The sequence below is a fragment of the Anser anser genome (genome assembly GCF_964211835.1).
Source record: "Anser anser genome assembly, chromosome: 1".
In the NCBI taxonomy this organism is placed as follows: domain Eukaryota; kingdom Metazoa; phylum Chordata; class Aves; order Anseriformes; family Anatidae; genus Anser; species Anser anser.
In genome coordinates, this window is record NC_139720.1 from 146,798,607 (window position 1) to 146,820,558 (window position 21,952).

Sequence of the window (21,952 nt, forward strand, 5' to 3'; positions counted from 1 at the left end):
CTAGATGTAGGTTAGGACTAAAAAAGATGAAAAAAAAAAAGAATACTAACTGTGGAATATTTCTTCTGATATGTAGGCCAGAAACATCAGTAAAACCGAGGCTTGTAGTACAGCATGGAATAAGTACTCTGCGAGCACTGGATAAACATGGCCTTCAACCTGCCTTAATTATATACTGGGCAAAAACACTGCAAAAAACCGTAAGCTAAAATTATTTTAAAATATGTATAATCTGATGTTTTTTCTCTTATTTTGTGAACTAAACAGTAGATAAAATCAGATGAGAGAACTGTGGTTAATTTTGCCAGATAAGTTACTTGCTATAGTCGCCCTAGTGAGTTCTCTATCCCTCACTACTCTCTTAATGCTACTTTTAACTGTAGTGGTATTTTCTACCTGTATGTTACATAGCTCTGTAGAGAGGTCGCCTGAGGTTTGTCACAAGTATTAGAGAAGATACTAATTGCTTCAGAGAACAATATGTATGAATAGCAGTGGGTTTGAATTTGTTGAGATGACCTGCTTTTATTCCCTTTTCTTCAACAGGGTATTAGCCTTAACTCCTTTTATGACCAGAAGGAATACATTGGACGAAGTGTTTACTACTGGAAGAGAGTCTTGATTATGCTGGAAGTAGTCAAAAAGAAGAGAAGTATTCCTGAACCTACTGATCCTCTCTTCAAACATTTCCGTAGACTTGACATCCAGGTACAGATTGATTAATCTAAAATTGAAGTAAGAGGGATTATATCACAAAAATTTATTGTGTGTGTGTATGTTGGTTGGGGTTTTCTTGCATTCTACGGCTCTATGGTGTTACTAATATAATATCATTAACAGTGATACTTGGTAGTAACTGCATGTCTGATTAAAGGCAGGGGAATCTCTCCTTATAACTTTATTTTTAATTTTAAAACTCTATTTGATTGGAAGACACTGAACTCCCTTACTACCAACTTTCTTTAAAAAGTGTTTTCCTTGTATTACAGGAATAAAAAATTAGTAATATCATTAACCTCCGCCTGCCTGATTATTTAGTGGCGTTCACATGCACTTTCTGTTCCAAGTATCGAGTTAAGTATGACTCGTCTTTTGCTTTGTAGGTCTCGCAGGTTACAGTCTATGAAGAAGAGGCACGTATAGCATTTGCAACATTGGATGCAGTTGATGGCAGAACTGATGATGCTTTGTTAGCATTTGAAGCTATTAAGAATGTCGTTTCATACTGGAATCTTGCTATAGTAAGTTCATAAATTTCATTACCCGCAAATGCGTTTTCTTCACTTGTTTTCTTCACTTGCATTCTGACTGATTCTAATTAATGTGCATATTGTTAGATCTTCCAAAGAAAGGCAGAGGAGATTGAGAATGATGCCATGATGCTAGAAGAACAAGAAGAACACAAAGTCTATCTTTTTAAAAGCAAGCATTATCTAATGAAGATCTTAGACGAAAGCTCCTCTGATGTGTCAGTAACTGAGAAAGTAAGTAATTCTTGCTTAAAAGCTTGTTTCGAGAGATGCATTGGTTTATGTTACTATTTTAAAATGAAACCATTTGCATTCAAGTCAGATTTTTTAGACCAGACTTTACTTAAAGGCAAGCTAAACTTATTTTTTCCCACATGACAAATAACCTGCATAACTCTAGTGGGCTAGTACATTCTGGGAAACTTCTGTAAGATACCAGATCGTGCAGTGTTCTGACTACTCTGTGGTTGACAGCTTCTTTGCCAACAAATAGCTTTTGCCCATTATTTTCTTACAGAGGTTAACAGTTTCCAAATAAAATTTAAAGCTTACATGAATTGTTCTCCTACATTAACTTTGATTTGGAGCTTTGCTGAAAAAACAGTATTTCTGATCAGAACGTAGTCTCCTTCTCTGAGGAAGAATGCAATCATGACTTGCATTTCCAATAACTTTCTAGCTGCCGGTATCTGTTGAAACTGTGAGGGAAATGTTGGACGCAGTGATTCAGGAACTCGGAGAGAATGATGAAGAGGCAAGTCTTGCCTTCGGAAATGACCTGTCACCAGCTGTAGATTCAGAAGTGAAATATTCCACTTCACTGTCTAATAACTTCTCTGTCTCACCATCTAAGAGCTACAAGGTACATTAGCCAGTTATTATTTTAGGGAAGTGTTATGTTTGAATAAAAATTCAATAGGTTAAATGAACTTTTCTTCTGCTCCCCAGTTTTCTCCTAAAAATCCCCCTCAGTGGGCAGAAGATCACAGATCTATACTTCAAATGATCTGTCAGCAAGTGGAAGCTTTAAAGGTAAACGACTTTGTAAAGTTAAACAATTTTGTCACCATGTTCAATGCAGATCAGCTCATCTTGTTGTTATAGTAAGGACTCTGATCCTAGCCTAGCAAGCTAACATTAGTTCATGCTACCACATAACTCAGTGAAAATATCTTTGTAAACATCTACCTAAAATGAGTGCAAGAGTAAAACTTGTTGCCTAAAAACCCCAATTCAGGACTCAGGCAGGGGTATGGAGGCAACCCTTCCAAGGACTGTGTGTGCAGAAAGAGTTCTGCTATCATCAGCTTGGGTATCATCCAGTTGGTTCTGGGACTTTTATTTCTGGCTTTAGAAAACACTCCCAGCATGCTGTATAGCATGAACAGATCTTGGATTATTCCAACAGCCACCTCTTGATTTTTTTTTCAGAGTTTGAACATGATTGTAATTAGGGTAGGTATCGCTCCTTATGCTTTCTTCTACAAATACCAGTGTTATACACTTACATTCTCTTAATTGAAACACTGTCTTAATAGAATGAGATGCAAAAAATGAAACACAACAATTCCAACTCGAATGTATCATCTCGTTGGCCTGGTGAAATCTATGGAACAGATATTTTGTCAGAGAGCTATCAGAGAGCACAAAATCTTCATGAAGCTCCATTAACAGGTAAGTTGTTGCTGAAATCTTAATTAAACACTTAGCTAAACTGAGGTAGACTCGTTAAAATATTGCAGAAATATTTTAAGGTTCATAACTAAAACTGATCTCGGGAAAATCCATTCAAAACTACAAAAAAGGATATAAACTCTTCTGGTGTTCATTTTCAGTTGCTACTACTGGCCCATCTGTTTACTATAGCCAGTCACCTGCCTATAACTCTCAGTATCTTCTCAGAACTGCTGCGACCAATGTAACACCAACAAAGGTAAGGATGAATGTATCCGTTCAATCTGTTCCTACTGGTCTATAGAAAAGAGTGATTTTGATTCTTGTCTTGAATGACTGCTTGTAGTTGAAAGTTACTGCATTCCACAGATAGCATTTGTTAAAATGGAGGTAGCTGATGGTTGATCTTTCTGCTTTTTCTTTGTAATGTGGGGATCAGGCAGAGCGGCCAGCAAAACTGGTCTGTAAATGTGTTAGTGCGTGTCCCCTACTGGGTATGTGTGATGGCACTTAATTTTTTTCCCAAAAGTAGTATAGGAAAGGAGAATTTTGCTTATCAAAAAAAAAGAGCCTCAAAAACACCAAAGAGCCCATTCATATTTTGCTCCTCTTCAGTGCTTGTTTTCAGATGCCATTCAAGATTTAAAATAATCAGTTTAAGGCAATCTCATAAGTTAAAGTCTAAACTAACTTTAAAACACGCACTGTTTTTAAGAGTGCATGTCTGCGTGGGCTCTAGCATAGTAATACCTTGTTCTGTCACCATAACAAGAAAAGTAATTGCCTTCCGCTATTTCTTTAGGCACCTGTCTATGGCATGAACAGACTTGCACCTCAGCAACATATATATGCTTATCAACAAACAATCCATACACCACCTCTGCAAAACACTTCTGCTTGTGTGTTTCCCCAAGACCTATATGGCACATCTTTGCGTTTTGATGGTCCTGGGATCATTTCTCCTCGTGGGGCTGGTGATTACTATAATTACAGTGTTCCACAGGCAAGCACAAATCCACAGCTACCTGGACCTGGCTATTTCACAAAGCCTTCAGTCACACCAACAGCTTTAAAATCTGCAGAATCAAAAATGATAGAATTTCCAAAATCTAAATTTGGACAGCCAGGAACAGTAGAAGGGTCAAAAACACGTCTGCCAACACCAGCACAGTCAAGTCAACCAACAACTTTTAAATTCAACACTAACTTCAAGTCTAATGATGGAGACTTTACCTTTTCTTCTCCTCAAGCTACAACACAGCCTGCTAATGCAGTTTTTAACAGCAGTGAAAGCCTTTTGGGTCTTCTGACATCTGATAAACCTTTACAAGATGATAGATACGCTGAGCAAAAACCAGTTAACAGCCACCCAACTGGTCAAAGAAATGTATTCAACTTCGGTAATAAACATATTTCAGGCATCCCTTTTACAGAAGGCATGGCACAGAATGCACGTAAAAACTTGGCTTTTGAGAGGAGTGATATGTTTAGTTTCCAAGAACCAAGCAAGTCTTTATTTATGACTTCAACTTCTGATTTGGCCAATAAAAGTCATGAAACAGAGGGAGGAAGCACCCTCGGAGATGAGAATGATGATGGTCCTCATTTTGATCCAGTGGTGCCCCTTCCTGACAAGATTGAAGTAAAGACAGGTGAGGAAGATGAAGAAGAATTCTTCTGTAACAGAGCCAAACTGTTCCGTTTTGATGCAGAATCTAAGGAATGGAAAGAAAGGGGTATTGGAAATGTGAAAATACTGAAGCATAAAGTATCTGGCAAATTCCGTCTCTTAATGAGACGGGACCAAGTACTGAAAATCTGTGCAAATCACTACATAAATACTGATATGAAATTAACTCCAAATGCTGGATCGGACAGGTCATTTGTATGGCATGCTTTGGATTATGCAGACGAGTTGCCAAAACCAGAACAGCTTGCAATTCGGTTTAAAACACCAGAGGAAGCAATGCTTTTCAAAAGTAAGTTTGAGGAGTCACAGAACATCCTAAAAACCCTAGGATCAAATGTTGACACATCTGTGGCTCAGACTAGTGAGACTACTGCAAAAGAAACGACAAGTCAGGATATCAAGAAGTCTAATGGATCGACCTCAGGGACCCTGAACTCTGTATTTCAGTTTCCAGAAGATGGAGTGACCAGTGAACCTGGTAACAAAGTCAGTCTTAAATCTGTTCCAACTGCATCTGCCCTTCCAACTTTCTCATTCAGAAAGGAAGCTCAGGAAACCTTTTCTTCTGGTGGGTTTGGACAGTCACTCCTGAAGAAGGATCAATGGGAATGTAAGGTATGCTTAGTTCCAAATGAAGCAACTGCAAAGAATTGTGTATCGTGCCAAAGCCCAAATGCAGATGCGTGGCAAACACATGGCACCCCATCAACTGAATCTGCTCCAAGTTTCAAAGCCACCGGTAACACTGTGCAGGACAAACTTGGATCTGCCTTTGCTAAAAAGGAAGGTCAGTTGGATGGCAGCATCCGTTCTGTGAGAAATGAACCTGTTGCCTCCCAGAATCCAAGCAAAATGAATACAGAAGCATCTCCTCAAGTTTCTTTTAAATTTGTATTAGATGCTCCAAAAACCATTCGAAATGACTTAGGAACTCCTTTTTCTAAAAAAGGTCAGTGGGACTGCTCTGTAGGCCTAGTCCAAAATGAATCCAATGATGAAAACTCTCATTCTTGCCAGAATCCTAAATCACAAAGTCAACCAAATGTGCCTGTGTCTACTGCTCAGGCACTTCCTGCTACCAGCTTCAGTTCTGTTGCTGATGCAACTGCAACTAAGCCACAGAAGAATACATTTGCGGAGCTTTTTGCTAAAAAGGAAGGTCAGTGGGATTGTAATACTTGTTTTGTAAGGAATGAAGGTTCTTCACCAGCCTGTGTAGCTTGTCAAACACCAAATCCATCTGGTAATTCTGTTAGTGATGCTTCATCAACATCTACTTCTGATTTGAAAAGTAAATTATCTGAACCTGCCAAAGGACAACTAGGAACAGGTTTTAAGTGTGATTTCTTAGGAAAAGGCTTTAAGTTAGGTCATGCCGAGCAAGGCAAGACACCAGCATTTACGTTTCAAATTCCTGCTGATTCTGAAGTGAAGTCTGCAAAGGAAGGATTTAACTTTTCCATGTCAGTGCCTCCAAGTGGATTTAAATTTACCATACAGGAACCTAGCAAAAATGCCACTAAGAAAGATGATCCATCCAAAGAGTGTGCAGCTGGCTTCTTAAAAAATGATGATGAAAACTTTGCAGATGGAGAACGGAAAGTCGAGCTTCTAGCTGTGCGATTCAAACAGCAAGACGTGGCAGACTCATTTAAGCAGATTTTTGATGAAGCAAAGAATGCCCAAGAGAAAGGAACACTGATAACACCTCTTTATTCTCGTGCCAATACACCAAAAGAATCTCCATGTGGCAAAAATGCTGTAGCTGTACTGGAAGAAACTACTAGAGAAAGAACCGACCTCAGCCATGGCGATGATACTTCTGAGGTAACTGCAGAGGCCTCAGAGGTGTCGAGCACATCTGAAACGCCGACAAAAACAGTGGTTTCTCCTCCGAAGTTCGTATTCGGATCTGAATCTGTCAAGAGCATTTTCAGTAATGAAAAGTCAAAGACATTCACATTTGGAAATACTTCGGCCACTGGTTCTCTCTTTGGGTTCAGCTTTAATTCTCCAAGAAAAGGCGAAGGCAATATTCCAGCATCGCAGAAGGAAGTAGCTGGACCAAGAAGCTCCAGTGCACTGCAGAAGCCTCAAGACAGCAAGGCATGCAACTTGGCTACTTCGACACATGATGGGCCCGCCAACTTCTCATTTAGAATTGTGGAAAAAGGTGAGCGTCCTTTGAACTAATAATTTTTTTCAGCTATGCAACTTACTAAGCAGTCATCTCTTAATGCTACTCACATAACTTTTTTTGTCTCAATAATATATCTCTTTTTCTTTCCAGCATACTTTCTTCTCTCCCCTTCTTTTGAGGAGGGGGGAGTGAGGGGAGGGGTTGTGGTGGGTTAGCTGCCCAGCAGGGTAAAACCACCACACTAGCATTTTAATGGTATGGTACTTCTCTTTGATTTCATGCACTGCTTCCTACCATTGCAAGACTGTTTAACCAGATGATAGTATATAATTTGCATACTAGTCTCAGATTTATGAAGACAAACTGTTTCTTAACTAAAGTATAATAAAGTGTGGTGGCAGAGATGTTAGCTACAGTTTATTCAGGTGAGTACGGTAAGCTAGTATAGCATTAAACATGAATTTTCCTACTGTGACACATAACTACAGAATGCTTCCAAAGCATAGGTAAGTGTGTTTTCCCCTCTTTAAAAGTACAGTTAAACACTTACATCCAAACAATTTATTTTTTAGGATTTAATTTTAGCCTTTTTAAATCTAATCCAATGGCCTTTTGGACAAGCACACCTTCCTTGCAACCTGACAGTAAAGGTATTTACACGCTGCACTGAATGTGTGATAAAAACACTTTAGCAGGCATGGACAGTAACCCAACTGTAGCACAGCAGTTGGCTTAGTAATCCTTACAATTAACATGCGTGCTGGAAGAGAGTACTTAAAATTCTGTGTCTGACTACTGTATTTGTCAGGTAAGAGAATGCCTTTGATGTGTGAGCACGATGGATGGTCTTTTTTTATGCTTTTGGCTGTTGTTTGCCTTACTTTTTAAGGGTATTTAGAAACCTGCCTTGCACTTCACAGTCTTACTGAACACACACACGCTGCATCTATAAAATTCTCTTTTAGCAAAGGAATTATATTCTTTTTTTTATTTTTAAAGTGTGACTCTCTTCCCACCTGAGGTCTTCCACTTCAGTGAAATATGCTTGAAGATTTCTAGACATGTTAACTAGTAAAACTTAAAATATATTCAAGTTATGTGCTGGAAATGCTTAATTCAGTTTCCTTATTATCAATGTTAACTTCTGCAATTTTAAAAACAAGGCGTAGGCAGAGATGAGAGAGCCAAATTTAGCTACTGTTTACATGTACGTGCTTCATGTATAATACGAAGTCCACCTTAGCTAGCCAAAAAGCTTTTGCTGATGTAACCATCTTGTTTACATGCAGAACCCTTAACCAAAATTACACCTTACAGCTTGATTGTGTCATCATAAGATGTTAAAAACAGTACTTCTCCTAAGTTAGGCTTGCTGGAAGCATACTCAAGCTAGTGCAGTTATGCAAGAGCAGTTTAATTTTCAAAAACAAATTTTTATTGTAGCTTGCACAAGATAGTCTTCTAAAGTTAGTGTCTTAGACTGTTAAAAACTGTCAAAGTCATTTCAAACACCGTTTTTCCAGCTTAGTATTTCTAGAGAAGCTATTCTTATTCAAACGCTGAACTCATGTCCACCTTCTGCATATCTGATTGAGAGTCAAATGTTCTGTGTTTTTAGGCATCCACGAGTCTATTAATAATTTGATTTCATTTTCATCATTGAATGTCCATAAAATAAAGTGAATTAGCATTCTGAGCTAATGCATAAATGCAAGAACTCTTGCTGCCTTGAATTCATTTTGTTTTTATATTGGGAACAGGGAAGGTGTTTTAAAGAAATGAAATAAAAAATCATATGCCTTTCTGGTACTTCAGACAGTTCTTCATTTCTGCTTTCCTGATAACTAGGGTATGGTTATATACCTTGCTTTATTTACAGTTGGTGTTACCTTCAGTGTAGGTTTTGGTTTTGGTTTTGAGCTCTGACTGGCTTAATAGCAAATGACTTTAAGTCCTGTCCGAATTAGCTTTTCAAGTCTACATAAATATAATTTGAGTTTCTCATGGGGAACATCTTTCAGGGAATGGTTTCTGAGTTTTGCTAGGGCAATGTTCAAAAGAAATTTAACCTCATAAGTCATTTTCCATTGAGGTGCGAAACAACTAGTTTTTTCTTAGCTTTTTCTTTGGCTCTTCTCATGAGCTTTTCTCAAGTATTTTAACAATTTTAATTCATAGTTAAGTCAATTGCATGTGTTAAGTTTTAAACTTCAGTATTTTTATATTTAGCAGATACTCGCTGATATGTATGGGGGGACAAAACAATTATTGTGACTAGCTAGATATTTACATCTACATGATCTTTATATCAAAGACGAAATAAAAGCAAAAATGTAATACATCAGTGAAACTGCTTCCAACTGTTGTGCGCGGTATTGCTCTTTCTGTTCCTTCCATATACTAACAACTGTGTGGATTTTTTTCCCCGAGTAGAAAGCTGTATCATCCCAAAATCAACAGCCTTTTAGGAATATACTGTATGTGTGCATGGCACTGTTTTCATCGCAGCCTGTGAAAATACATTTAATCTGTTTGCAGCAATTTTAAATCAGCAAAGTTAACTTTCTTGTGGAGAGGCTGAGTAGAAACTGATTTAAGTGATCCCATGAACATCTCGCTCAGTCTTCATATTCTGAGGGCAAATGCACATTGTAATCCTTTCTGTTGCTCAAGTGTTCTGTCACTTCAAGTGGATGTTTGGATTGCTGGGATTGTAATCAGTGTTTGATCAACGTGTGAAGAACTTTACCTGTGTATTGATCTGAACTGACTTCTTGACGTTTGTTTTATTCAGTTTTTATATTTACTCAACCAAAGTGAGACACTTGCTTAACTAATCTGAATGAATAAAGCATGTGCTAGCAGGCAGCATACCTGCCTACCTTTGTAACACAGTACTGCATTTACTTTATACAGGCTCAGAAGAGCTATTGAGATAAGACTGCTGGCTATGAGTTTGAGCTTCTCTCTATGCTATATTAGGAACCTGAAGTGATTGACTCCCCTTGATTAGAAGTTAATCAGCTGGGACAAATGTGGAGCAGGCAACACTGCAAAAGCACTTATAATTGAACTGGGGCTTAGAACTTCGAATGCTGCTTTTATTCTAGTACTACTTAGGTTGCTTTTACTCTGCTGGAAGATACAAATGGGAAAGCTACTTTTAAAAAGCAGCTTTATTTTAATATGTCAGTTGTGCCAGAGTATCGGGGCATGTCTAGGAACACTAAATTTATCTTCTCTCCCTGTCTCTTTTTGCAGAAATGAATGTCAAAATGCTTGAGCAGGAAAATCAGTGTTCCTCAGGAACTGATTAATTCCTAGCTGAAGCTTTAGGTTCCACCTTGACTACGTTGTGCCACAAAGCTGGCGAATATTTTATTATGAAAAGAACAGTGAGCTTTTGAGAGCCCACTTCAAATTCTGCTGACTATCTTAGTGCAGACCTCTAGTGCAGTATGTTATTGTGTTATCAAGTGGGCTGACTTATTAAAGCAATCAAATGATTCTTGGAAACAGATGATATATGGATATTGATGTGCTTATGGGGTAATTCTTATTAATAGTTAACCAATGTGTTTCTCTTAAGCCTTTACTTTGTAAATTACCCCTCTAAACAAAAACAAGTGAAAGGAACTCCACATGTGACCCTTAAACTGATGCATCCTTCCTCTTTGCTTCTATTCTATTATGCATAAAGATGTGAGATTATTAGCTTTAACCTTCGATTATTAGTGTTTATTCAGTGAAAGTGGAATAGGCAATTTGATGTTGAAGGAGAGAGCAGAAGAAATTGTATAATAAAATCAGCAATAGTATTTGTCCTTGCTGGGAAAGCTAGTTAAACTTTACGCTGATAGCAGTATTTTGTTATTCCAGTAACGTGAAGCTATGAGATTACTCTTAAAACACTAAAAGTTTCAGCAGCAGCTGCTATGGTAATTAAGTTGAGATTACTTATGGGAAATTTGAGCTTTTTATTAACTAATTTGAAATAAGTCCTGCTCAGTTGCTATTTAATATTTTCTGGAACTTCAAACACTTGAAGCAATTCAATAGTACATGTTGCTGTAGGTGGCTTTACGTTTTCTTTTTCAGTCCTGCATTTTTCCTCTCCACCTCTCTGGATGACACCTATATGGCTCTTTTTCCATAATCTTATTTCCTTTGGTGTAAGGACATAAATAATCCTTCTAACAATATAAAAATGCAGGTTTGATACTGATCTGAGGCTTGAATTTCAAAGGCAATAGAACAGGTCGTAGTTCGGCATGCAGTTCAGAAATTATTAAGTTCTAGCATGCTTTGTCCTAGCATTCTGTAACTTTAACTGTTGTTTCCTGTGGTTGAATAAAAATATGTAGGCTCCGAATATGTATGTTTCTAACCACCTAAGAATTAAGTCAGCTCTGTAATAATGGCAGTGTTGGACTAATGTTGCTGCCTGTTCTAAACTAATTTAGTTTTAATGCTTTGTTCATTTTCTGTACAAAGCTGAGAAGACAGTGCCAGAAGATGATCTTCCAACTGATGAGGTTATAATTGTTTACGAGTTAACACCTACCCCTGAGCAGAGAGCTCTTGCTGGCTTTCTTAAACTACCTTCAACATTCTTCTGCTATAAGAATAAGCCTGGATACGTGAGTGAGGAGGATGATGGTAAGGAGTGTCAAAATTGATCTTTGTGTTGCCTTTTTGTTGGGAAAGGGTATAATACTATTAAAACCAATAGACGCTCTAATACTAGTTTGGACTGATGGGCGGTAATGTTTGTGTTATCTTCGTTTGTGCCAAAGATGTACATTTGAGTCTTCAGGACAGAACAAGGGAGGGCCAGGAATGACAAAAAGGAATTTGCATTGGTGCTATATGGGTGCTCTGACTCATTGCTAATGTAGTTGGTTAGGTAAGACTACATAAATATTCGAGCAAGAGGCGTATCTCTAAGTATTTTGAGAGTCAAGTGGTAGGCAGCCTTTATCAAAAATAAAAATGCTCAGGTTCCATAAATGGTAGACTGGTTTCTCTTTATTCTAAAGCAAATTCTTAACAGAGAAACTGAATATTTTACATCAACTCTAGTTGTATACAACTAAATTCCTCTTAACTTACTCAGTAGCAATTGGTTAAATTGCAGTTCTGAAGCGTTTCACTGAACAGGAAATAAGAGATGATGAGCAGCCTCCCACAAAGATCTAGGCTTGCTTGATTTTATACAAAAGATCTTCCATCTCCCTTCCCAATTGTGTTTAGTGGTACTCTTAATAAAATTAATAAGAAATAGATTTTCTGAAAGCATGAAACCCATGCCACACATCTAGACTGAAAAAGAGTCAAGAGTGCACCAAAGCACACACATGCAAAATAGGAAGTGAAGGCTTACTTGCTGGTGAGTGAAACTTAAACATTAGCAGAAGTTGTGTGTGCTTGCTAGGCTTGTGAGTCTGAAGGGCTTAACAGACTTCTCTGTACTTGGACGATGCCTGAGAACTTACATTTGTTTCCTATACTTAAGATGAAGACTATGAAACAGCTGTTAAGAACCTTAATGGAAGACTCTATCAAGAAAAGAAAAGGAAATTGCAGGGTTCTGCAAAAGATATGCCTGAAAACACAACAGGTAACTTTTTTTATACTGAGATTTAAGCTCTAAATCTAGAGGACACCCGGGCTCTGAGGTTAATTTGATTTTTCCTGAGATAGTTTTAGGAACACTTGCACTGGAATCAGAAAAGCTGCAGCTTAAAATGCATCTTTAACCTCAGTATGTTGAATTGTTATCAGTAAGTGGTACCTGAATGAAAAGAACATTTTAGAGGGCCTTTAAACAAGAACATCAAACTGTCTTCTTACCTGGAAACTCCTGCCTTTCTTCTGAATACGAAGAGCTGAGCTTTGCAAGATGCCTTTGAAAGACCAAAAGAAAAAAAAAACAACTTGTCTACAGCTCTGAATGTTTAATTCTGCTGATAGTAGACTTAGATTATAAGCATGTGAGTTAATGCTGTTCAATAAGGAAAAAAGTACTTGGTCTCTGTAGTAATAATACAAGTGCAGAAGATAATTTGCTTGTTTTCATGCTAATGGTTATTTTGGAAGTGCCTCTAACTTTAGTGTTGCATAAGTGGGTATCTGGATAGATACTGTAACAAAGGAGGTCTGTTTTTTGAGGATGTGTGGTTCTATGTGCTAGAAAGAGGTGGTAGATATTGGGCTATCAGAAATATAAGTAAATGTTGAAGGAAGCTAGCAGTAGTGGCAGTTGCAAGATTGAACTTCACATTGTTGCTTGGAAACTCTCTGATAGCAATAGAAAACCAGGTATTGCAAAATGACAATTCTTTAGCCACCCTGAGCGGAATTACCCTTCCGCTCTTTCAATAATGATGCTATTTGAAAAGTTCCTGAAGTCGTACTTTACGTTCTCCCGTGTATCACGGTGTTATTTGATAACATAGTTGCCCAAAATTACCTCAGTAGTCAGCTGCCTTACCAGCTCTTTTCTATTAATTTTTATTCTTTGCAGGAGACATCACAGGCAAAACTGACTTGAAAACTGAAGGAGAATGTGTTACTGCTGAAAACGCTAAAGTATGAACTAAATCTCTATACAACTTTTTGTCATTGAATTTGTAGAAGTATTTTCACACTCGTAAGACCTGATACTTTTCGCTTTGTGGGGAATAAAACATGTATTGGGGAAAAGTTATTTGAATCCTCTGACTGTGCCTCAAGTCTTTGACACTGGAACTGAGGTTCAGATCTGAAGTTTCTCAGGGAGAGAAAGGAGGTGCAGCTGTTTTCCTAATATAAACAGCTTTGGCTAGTAATGTCCCTCTGAACATGTATGCAAGAATTAATTGATTTCAGAGAGATTTCAAAGAGAAATTGCATCTTTGTGGAAGCATACTGCTTCAGAGGTACTTGGGTCTCTTGTAAAGTTAGTGTCCAATGTGTGGTAAGCGTCAGGAAAGAAATTAAACTGTCAGAAAGCTTCCAATAACAATTTTTTTCCCTAGCTGTTTACAACTTTTTTTTAATGCGAATTGAGGTGGCCATCTTTAATTTCATCTAGTGTGGGCCCCTGGTTTCTAGTTGTTTCCAGATTGAACCCACCTTAATTTCAGTAGAATTTGTTGCCACCTATGTTGTCTCTAGGAGGCATAGTTGCATAGATGCACAGCTTGTTTTTGTCCAGAGTTTCCTGAAAATATCCGTTGAACGGAGTAATGAGCAGTTCTGAAGCATTAGAAGGGCTGTAGCGGAGTGGGAGTCAGGGAACTTAATATGGTGCCTATTTCGTGGCGTCTTCAGTACTGCTGTTGTAGTTAAAGAAACTGATAGCACTGTGGGGGGGGGGGAAGTTCTTCATTATGACTGTCCTTACTGTCCTGACTTAAAGTGGTTTGAATATTAGGCTCCTTCTTGCTTATTTTTTTTATTGCTTTACTCCTTATTAATCTCAGGAGAATGATGTCACCAGTTCTACTGATATAGTGCCTACAACTAAAGGAGAACCAACTGAATCAGCTGATGAGGCTATAGCGCACGTGCGGTCAGCTGAAGAGCCAGATTCCAGCACAGGTAATGTTAATGTATTGCAGGCTTTATCAGTAGGTGATGACAAACCTGTAAACCTGACAACTAAAAAAGAAAGTAATTCAGATTCTTCAGAGTCAACACAAGGTAAAGTCAGGGGTACGTATATTGTTGTCTTTTTAGGAGCTTAAGTATGCTTTTCCTGTAGAACAGTTTATCTAATCTAGCTGTTGCATTGAACAGATGTAGTACCGATATTGAATTTGAAGCGTGAGTACCAATCTAGTGAAAACATGAAGGGGAATGAAAGTATTTCAGTGTTTCAAATTCTTATATGGTCAAATGAGACTGCTCCAGAGCAATGCTGTTGGTTTATTGTTAAATGCCATGTGAGTACTTATTAAAGCTCTGTGGATCTGCACAGAAGTGGCATGCTGAACTGAACTAGGTCTTGAGATCTCTTCTTTTTAAATATAATTGCACATCACTTCTCAGAATGACAGTAAACTTTAAATTTATGGGAAGGGAAGAATATTGTAGAGACTTCTCCAGTTTATTCTTGTTGACTACATGACATTGGAAATGTTTTCCCTAAAGGATTAGAAAAGCATTTGACTTTCCCATCTTGTTTGATAGAAGACAAAACCATCTCATTTGGATTCAGCAATACCTCAGAATTGTCATTTGCAGATCTGGCTTCCAGAAACTCTGGAGACTTTGCTTTTGGGTCAAAAGGTGAGTTAAGCATCTGAGACAGATACTGAACAGGACTTCTGCTTCATACAAAATACCTTTGTGCACCAAGCTTCCGCATATTGTCAAGTTACGTAAATTTGTGTAACTTTACTTCTCAGCAAAATGTTTAAAATGCAAGTCTCTTAACTGTAGATAAAGATTTCAAGTGGGCAAATACTGGAGCAACCGTATTTGGAGCACAGACAACCAGCAAAGCAGATGAAGATGATAGCGGTGATGAAGTCGTACATAATGATGATATCCACTTTGAGCCCATTGTTTCCTTACCAGAGGTAAAGAAACTTCCAGAATATAAAAGAACATTAAGATAAGCATATCTGCTAACAAAGAAAATTTTTATAAATGCTTTCCTTGACTTCTTATGCTTTCTGTCTGTTGTGCTTCGGTCCTTTTTTCTTGTGCTGCCTGTGTAGAATCTCCTGCTGTTTGAAATTCTGGTGGTACAACTTCTCGCTGGGGGAAAGTATCTGGTGCATCAGTTAATGATACAAAATTTCAGGTTGTTATATCTTGACTCAGTGTAGATCATGAAAATTTGTACAAGTAACTTCTAAAAGGTAAATTTGATTTATTATAGCATATTTGAAAAACAAGGTGTGTTGGGGGGGCTTGAACAATTGTCACTGCTAATGCAACTCAGTTAGGATTTTTTATTGATGACTTGTAGATTCAGTTCTCTGAAAGCCACCCAATTTGAAATTTTTGCTCTAAGCTAGGTGAGAGGCTTCTAGAATCACTGAGCATTAAAGGTCTAGCACAATTAACTGCACAAGGCTAAGGAAACTATTTTTAATTCAAAAAGAAATAGTTTTTCAAGAAGTAAAGCCTTAAACTTCAGTAAAGCTTAACTTAAGGTAGCCTTCTGTAACTTCTTGAGGCTTAATGCAGTTGCTTGTGTCTGGATTTGGTATTTAGCCTTAGTGTGTATAACAAGATGTAAAAAGTTCGAGATGGTTATAGCTTGTCTTTCTATAAAGAATAAAATTTAATTCCAGATCGGTGTAATTATTAAAGAAGACTGCCACAGCACAAATAAACAATATTTAGTATCCTATAATTTGAACAGCTAATCTGACGTAGTTTGTAACGTGCCTTCCTTCCTTCTTAAAAAAAATTGTGTGCCTTTCCTCATCTGTTTGTTATATTAGGACTCTTGTTGTTTTCTTTCTTGCCTTACTTGATGTTTCATTTCTCCTTCAATGTCACTTCTCCCTTCAGAAAAGCTTCTCTGTCACTTATTTCTCCAGTTCTCTCAAGTCTTCCATATCTTTGGAAGATGTCTTAACTAAAGAATGTTAGAGACAGGTAATATGCATACATAAAGTGACAAGGAGATACAGCTGTCAGCCCTCAATTTACTATTCACAGTTGATATTTATTCTGTTCAGATGCAAATGTTAAGTTCTTTAACAATCTTGAAAAGGTAACACCTGGAATGCTAATAGCACTATATTCTCACTTCTCAGTGTGCACATCAGTCGGCACATATGAAATTTTCCGGGGGAACATGCCAGAACAATTGGTAGCTTTCTTAAAAAAGAAAAATGCACACAAAAGGTAAAACCTCGTGCAGCACAGGGAAGTAGTGTTGCAGTGCTAGAATTCATTTCAAACACTGGGGCTCATTGGGCTCCTAAATTCTGAAAAGCTCAGGCGTTTTATTTCAGTGTATGATGAAGGTCTGTAGAGCTGTTGGCACAAAACCATTCAAGAAAGGAAAACATGGAATAATTTCCCATTGTAATATGTCAGAATCATAATAAGTGTGTAAGATGTAATCCTGCTGGTGGCAGCAGTTCTGGGAAATCATAGGTACTCTACTGTGCTGTGTTCTAGGTGGAAGTAAAATCAGGAGAAGAAGATGAAGAAATTCTTTTCAAAGAGAGAGCCAAACTTTATAGATGGGATAGAGATGCTACTCAGTGGAAGGAGCGTGGTGTTGGAGAGATAAAGATCCTCTTCCATACACAGAAGAAATGTTACAGAGTCCTAATGAGAAGGGAACAAGTTCTTAAAGTGTGTGCAAACCATGTTATCACCAAAGAAATGAATTTAGTACCTTCAGATACATCAAACAATGCTTTAATTTGGACAGCCACGGATTATGCAGGTGGGTTGTTTTGGTGTTTTTTTCACTTTTTTAAAAGATCTTTGTGTGGCTTTTTTCTGAGGAGACTATACCAAACAAAAGCTACTTGTATCTGACTATTTGGAATTAGAGCTAAAGAAACCTGTTCTTGGATTTATTTTCAGATGGAGAAATAAAAGTAGAACAACTTGCAGTGAGGTTTAAAAGTCAAGAAATGGCTGCTACTTTCAAGAAGATATTTGAAGACTGCCAGCAAAGCTTGTCAAAACTGAAGAAGGGACTGCCAGCAGGACTGTCAAAGGACACCAACCCCATTGTTTATTTTGAAGTTTCTGCTGATGACAAACCTTTAGGACGTGTAACCATGGAGCTGTTTTCAAATATTGTCCCTCAAACAGCTGAAAATTTCAGGGCCCTGTGCACAGGAGAGAGAGGATTTGGATTTAAGAACACCAAATTTCACAGAATAGTTTCTGACTTTGTGTGTCAGGTAGGCATAACGTGAAGACTTCTTGAGGGAACGAAACCCATCTGGTCTAACAGTGCCACTACAAAAATCACAGGATAGCACATGCTCGGTGGCAGCACAAATCTAGAGTCCAAGATACTCTTCTCCTTTCCCTGCAAGGAGATGAGCAATGGTGTAAGCAGCATGTACTGCCCTAAGCTGAATGCTCTTTAACTGTGTTTGCCAGCTGCCTGATGCTTTAGTGTTGATTAGTGCTGCCATTTTAGTGTAGAAGAAATAATGGAGATAGAGATTTCTTCTTCCCACAGACAAGGGGCCTGTTGCTGAACAGAAGCAGCAAGGAAAGTAAGGCTTCCCAAAACGAACATTCAGAGCCGTCTCTTTCCAAAGAGAGGAGCTTCCATATGCTCACCTGCTAAGAACACTTACTTTCCACCTTTTGAAGAACACTTTATATTTCAGATGACCTGCACTGCAAAATCAATATTCCATATATTTTAGATACTCCAATTTCAGTCTAAAAAGGTCTTCTATTTCTCGTATCATGCAGTGGCTTTGTCCTAAAAACTCTTAATGAAAACTGAGTATATCCTCCTGCATTGCTCGTGAATCCCGATGTGAGCAGCATTGCTGTTAAATCTTTGTGTGCATTTAGTAGCACTAGCAAGTTCTCCATAATTTCTGAAGGTTTAGGAGATTGATATCTGCTCACGTATACCTTCCCTTCACTCCAAAAATTCTTCCAAATATTCAATATGAGGTATAATGGCTTAAAACAGGTAAAATAATCCAAATTCCTTACATGCTACAATAGTGCTTTTGCATAACGCTACATCCCTCAAGACAGGGCACAATCTTTTCCACATTCAGAAATGGATAGTAATATACGAATGGCTTGTCATCAGAGTAAAAAACTCTCCAGTCTTGATTGGGTATTAACTGAATCTGAAGTATGACCTTTATTGTTCTTTTCTTTAAACTTTCTGCACAGAAACAGGAAAGTACTGATCAGTGGTAACATGACCTTTTTTGGGTGGTCAGTTTCGTGCCTGCAGGGACTGAGAATAGAGAGAATTGTGGTTGCCAGTTGTAAGGGCCGAGTGAAGCAGGAAGCAGACAGTGGAAATGACCAGCTTAGAGTAGTTGCCATGTGGAACAGGAAGATAAAATGCTGTGTTCAGAATAAATGAGAAACATCCCAGTAATGCTTTTTTACCATGAGCAAAGCTGCTGAAGCTGGAAAGCCTTATATACAAGTAAATATGGTACTTGTGATAACTAAGAATGAGGTTTTACCTGTGTTTTTTGAATGGAAACTCTTCTATTTTGGAAGAGAATGTAACTGTGCTATTGGTTGGTGTTTTGGGATTTGAATAAATGCTGTGCCTTTTTTTTTTAAGAGAGGTGATATAACTAACCATGATGGAACAGGTGGACGGTCAATTTATGGAGATACATTTGAAGATGAGAACTTTGAGGTGAAGCACACTGGTCCTGGATTGCTGTCAATGGCAAATAGGGGTCGGGATACAAATAACTCTCAGTTCTTCATAACTCTCAAAAAAGCAGAACACTTGGACTTTAAACATGTGGTGTTTGGTTTTGTGAAAGATGGAATGGATGTTGTGAAAAAGATCGAATCCTTTGGTTCTCCCAAAGGGTTAGTAAGTGGAAGAGTTGTCATTACAGACTGTGGGCAAATATAGAATTCTGGCTTTTGAGTATACAGATGTTCTAGCAGTATAAATTAGTATTTAGATGTTATTGATTAATTATTTCAGCTTCTCTAAAAAGGACGCTTCTCTAAAAAGGACACTTCTGATGTATAAATGTAAAATTACAGCTTATGGTTGTTTTTTGTGTTCTAATTGATTTTTTTGCATGTTAAATAAGTTCAGACACTGGCATATTTTGGGTGTATTTGTGTTATCATGACATATTTGTATTGAATGTCAAATTTTAAAAATTAAATCTTAGTCTTGTTAAAATAACTATTGTCTTCACTTTGGCTTGTTGAAAAGCAATTTGCATAATGTGTTGCATACTTATTTTGAACATGCTAATTGCATGCTAATTGATGTTGATAATCTATCTGTGCTAATTGATGGTCAGTAAAGTGAAGGCCTTCGAAACTTTGTGAGCAGTGAGCTCATGAAGCTCACTGCAGCATGTTCATGAAGCATGCTCGTTTTGATGAGCAGTGAGCAAGCTGAGGCAGCTGGTCAGGTGCTGGTCAGGTGGATGCTATTTGTGCTGTCTGCAGGCTCTTTGGCACTTGAGTATTTTGAAAGGTAAAGAGCAGTTCTTATGCGCAGTCTTGGACACAGGATTTAGTTCATACTTGCTTGGGAAATTACCTTCCAGACCCACACATTTTTTTTGTATCTGGTATGTTAAAGTGGCTGGTAACATTTAGTGACAACTGTCTACTTGAGTGTTATCTGGAAAGCTGTGGTATAGAGGGGTGAATGTGCATGGGTAAGTTATTTTAACTTCCACCTTACATCTCAGCGCCAGGACTGTCAGTATTTTTTCAAAATAACCATTTGTATATAAGTTAGAGATGATAATAGACACTACATATTTCTGTCATGCTTTTTTTCTGAGGAAAGCGAGAGTAACCCTTCCCTCAGCCTCTCGAGGGAATGCTGCTTACATAAGCATTACGCTGTAAGCCCCTAGCGCACAAACTTGACCCGTGTTTCCATTATATTGAGCTGTAACCCAACAGTAAGCCGCTCCTGTGCTCTCCCGTGTTTCAGTTCCACAAAACGGGAGGAGGAGTCGGCGTTGTTCCCCTTAACCACGCTCCGCCCGCCGCGGCCCCTCAGCCCAGCGGCCCCGGCCCCAACGGGCGCCGCCAGCGCCGCCTCCTGCGCCTGCGCGCAGGGCCGCAGTGAGGGCGGGCGCAGCCGTGGCGAGGCCCGGGGATCCGGGGCGGGCGTTGAGAGGGCCGGGGGAAAAGGCAGCGGGAAGCCGGTCCTCTGCCTGCCCCGAGGGGCTGCGGCCGCCGTGGAGCCGCGTGGTGGAACGGGCGGGTGGGATCCAGAACCCTGGGGTCTCATCCTGGTCTGAACTTGTTCTTTCCCCAGCAATCTGCCGTCCCAGGTTGTAAGCATCCCCAAAATGCAGCCTGAGCGGCTTGGTGCTTCGTTTTTGCTTAAAACTCATAAAACTCATCTGCCGGTTGGGTGTAGTAACACTTGGATCGTCTTAGAAGTTTTAAGTCATGTATGAAGCATATGCATAACTCATTTCTTTCCTATCTCCTGCTGCTACAGCAATTGCTGCCGTTAAAACGTGCTGGCAGTGTTAGTGAGTTTTCCTGAAGCCTAGTGGTCAGGCTTTTTCAAGGAGCAGGAAACTTTCATATCTAGCCAAGCAAAGAATCAAGCCCGTAGTTCATAAGAGACTGCCACAGGGACCAGACCAATTTACGATGGCTATCATTTCCCTTGCAATGTTACATGTTAATGTAAAGCACCAGAGAAGGCAAGGTCCATTGCACCAGTATGAATAAATGAAGTGGATTATGATTCTTCAGTTTCCGTTAGTACTGACACAAGCATTTATGGCTCTGCATGGTGGATTAGGAAATTGATCTGTCCATAGTCTAGCAACAAAGACCCCTCCCATGTTTGTGTTTCAAAAGCCTTTGACACTCTATAGGAAGACACTTTAATTTTGTCTTTTATCTGAGACAAGTGTTAGGGTTGTTCTCTTGCACTGGTGTTCCATGGGTCAAATGCTTGCAGTGTGCTCAGAGGATAGACAGACAGTAAGCATCCAAACTCGTGCTGCGAGGGAAGTTGTATCTTGTAAAAACACCCACAAGCAATCAGAGATTGAGAGAGACAGCAAGCTGGATTTGGGCTAGACACATAGTTGGGTTGGGGGTTCAGATGGGTCCTGGGAATCATTAAATGAATTCAGATTTTTTTTTTCTGAAAAGTCGAACCTCCTCAGTATCTTGCCATTTTAATGATTGCTGTCTAGGATCGGGAGCCCTCCCAAACGTGAGGTGAAGATTTCTGTTCTTTAACAGCTAAAATCTGGATGTATCTGGCCTTACTTCCTCCAGAACAACTTGTCCTGTTTCCTTTTAATAGAACTCAGGTAGCATTTGGTGGTGCTGTTGATGCTGTGTTCTTCCTGAGAAACATTCTCCTTTAAGTTACAGAATTGTCTTTCTGGAACAACAAGTAGTTTTCAAAACTGATCTTTAGAAAGCTATTGCTGAGACTTTAAAGTGTAAGGCTTGCATGAGAGAAAATGCTAGATTGGTTTCTCCAAAGCTTTTTGTTACTTTGTTATAAAGCAGTATTTAAGAAAATATTGTAGTTAA

At 38.6% G+C, this 21,952-nt stretch overlaps 2 protein-coding genes across 4 annotated transcripts in view; one reads left to right on the forward strand and one right to left on the reverse strand.

Annotated features, from left to right (window-relative positions):
* Positions 1–21,952, reverse strand: part of LOC310892160 (tumor necrosis factor receptor superfamily member EDAR-like) — a 461,331-nt gene that overhangs the window by 215,912 nt on the left and 223,467 nt on the right. The window lies entirely within an intron of this gene.
* Positions 1–21,952, forward strand: part of LOC310892153 (E3 SUMO-protein ligase RanBP2-like) — a 39,773-nt gene that overhangs the window by 11,007 nt on the left and 6,814 nt on the right. Inside the window, exons 12-29 of one of the 3 annotated variants that reach the window (XM_083819526.1) lie at positions 77–200; positions 547–708; positions 1,104–1,241; positions 1,338–1,484; positions 1,930–2,112; positions 2,199–2,282; positions 2,789–2,924; positions 3,086–3,183; positions 3,727–6,787; positions 11,249–11,413; positions 12,270–12,374; positions 13,281–13,345; positions 14,221–14,338; positions 14,930–15,028; positions 15,182–15,321; positions 16,886–17,159; positions 17,303–17,628; positions 19,008–19,598. In XM_083819526.1, coding sequence (XP_083675652.1) covers positions 77–200; positions 547–708; positions 1,104–1,241; positions 1,338–1,484; positions 1,930–2,112; positions 2,199–2,282; positions 2,789–2,924; positions 3,086–3,183; positions 3,727–6,787; positions 11,249–11,413; positions 12,270–12,374; positions 13,281–13,345; positions 14,221–14,338; positions 14,930–15,028; positions 15,182–15,321; positions 16,886–17,159; positions 17,303–17,628; positions 19,008–19,313 — 5,731 coding nt within the window. In that variant the 3' untranslated portion in view covers positions 19,314–19,598. Of the gene's footprint in view, positions 1–76; positions 201–546; positions 709–1,103; positions 1,242–1,337; positions 1,485–1,929; positions 2,113–2,198; positions 2,283–2,788; positions 2,925–3,085; positions 3,184–3,726; positions 6,788–11,248; positions 11,414–12,269; positions 12,375–13,280; positions 13,346–14,220; positions 14,339–14,929; positions 15,029–15,181; positions 15,322–16,885; positions 17,160–17,302; positions 17,629–19,007; positions 19,599–21,952 lie in introns of those variants that run through there. The other 2 variants (XM_083819527.1, XM_083819528.1) reach the window with 2 other exon arrangements.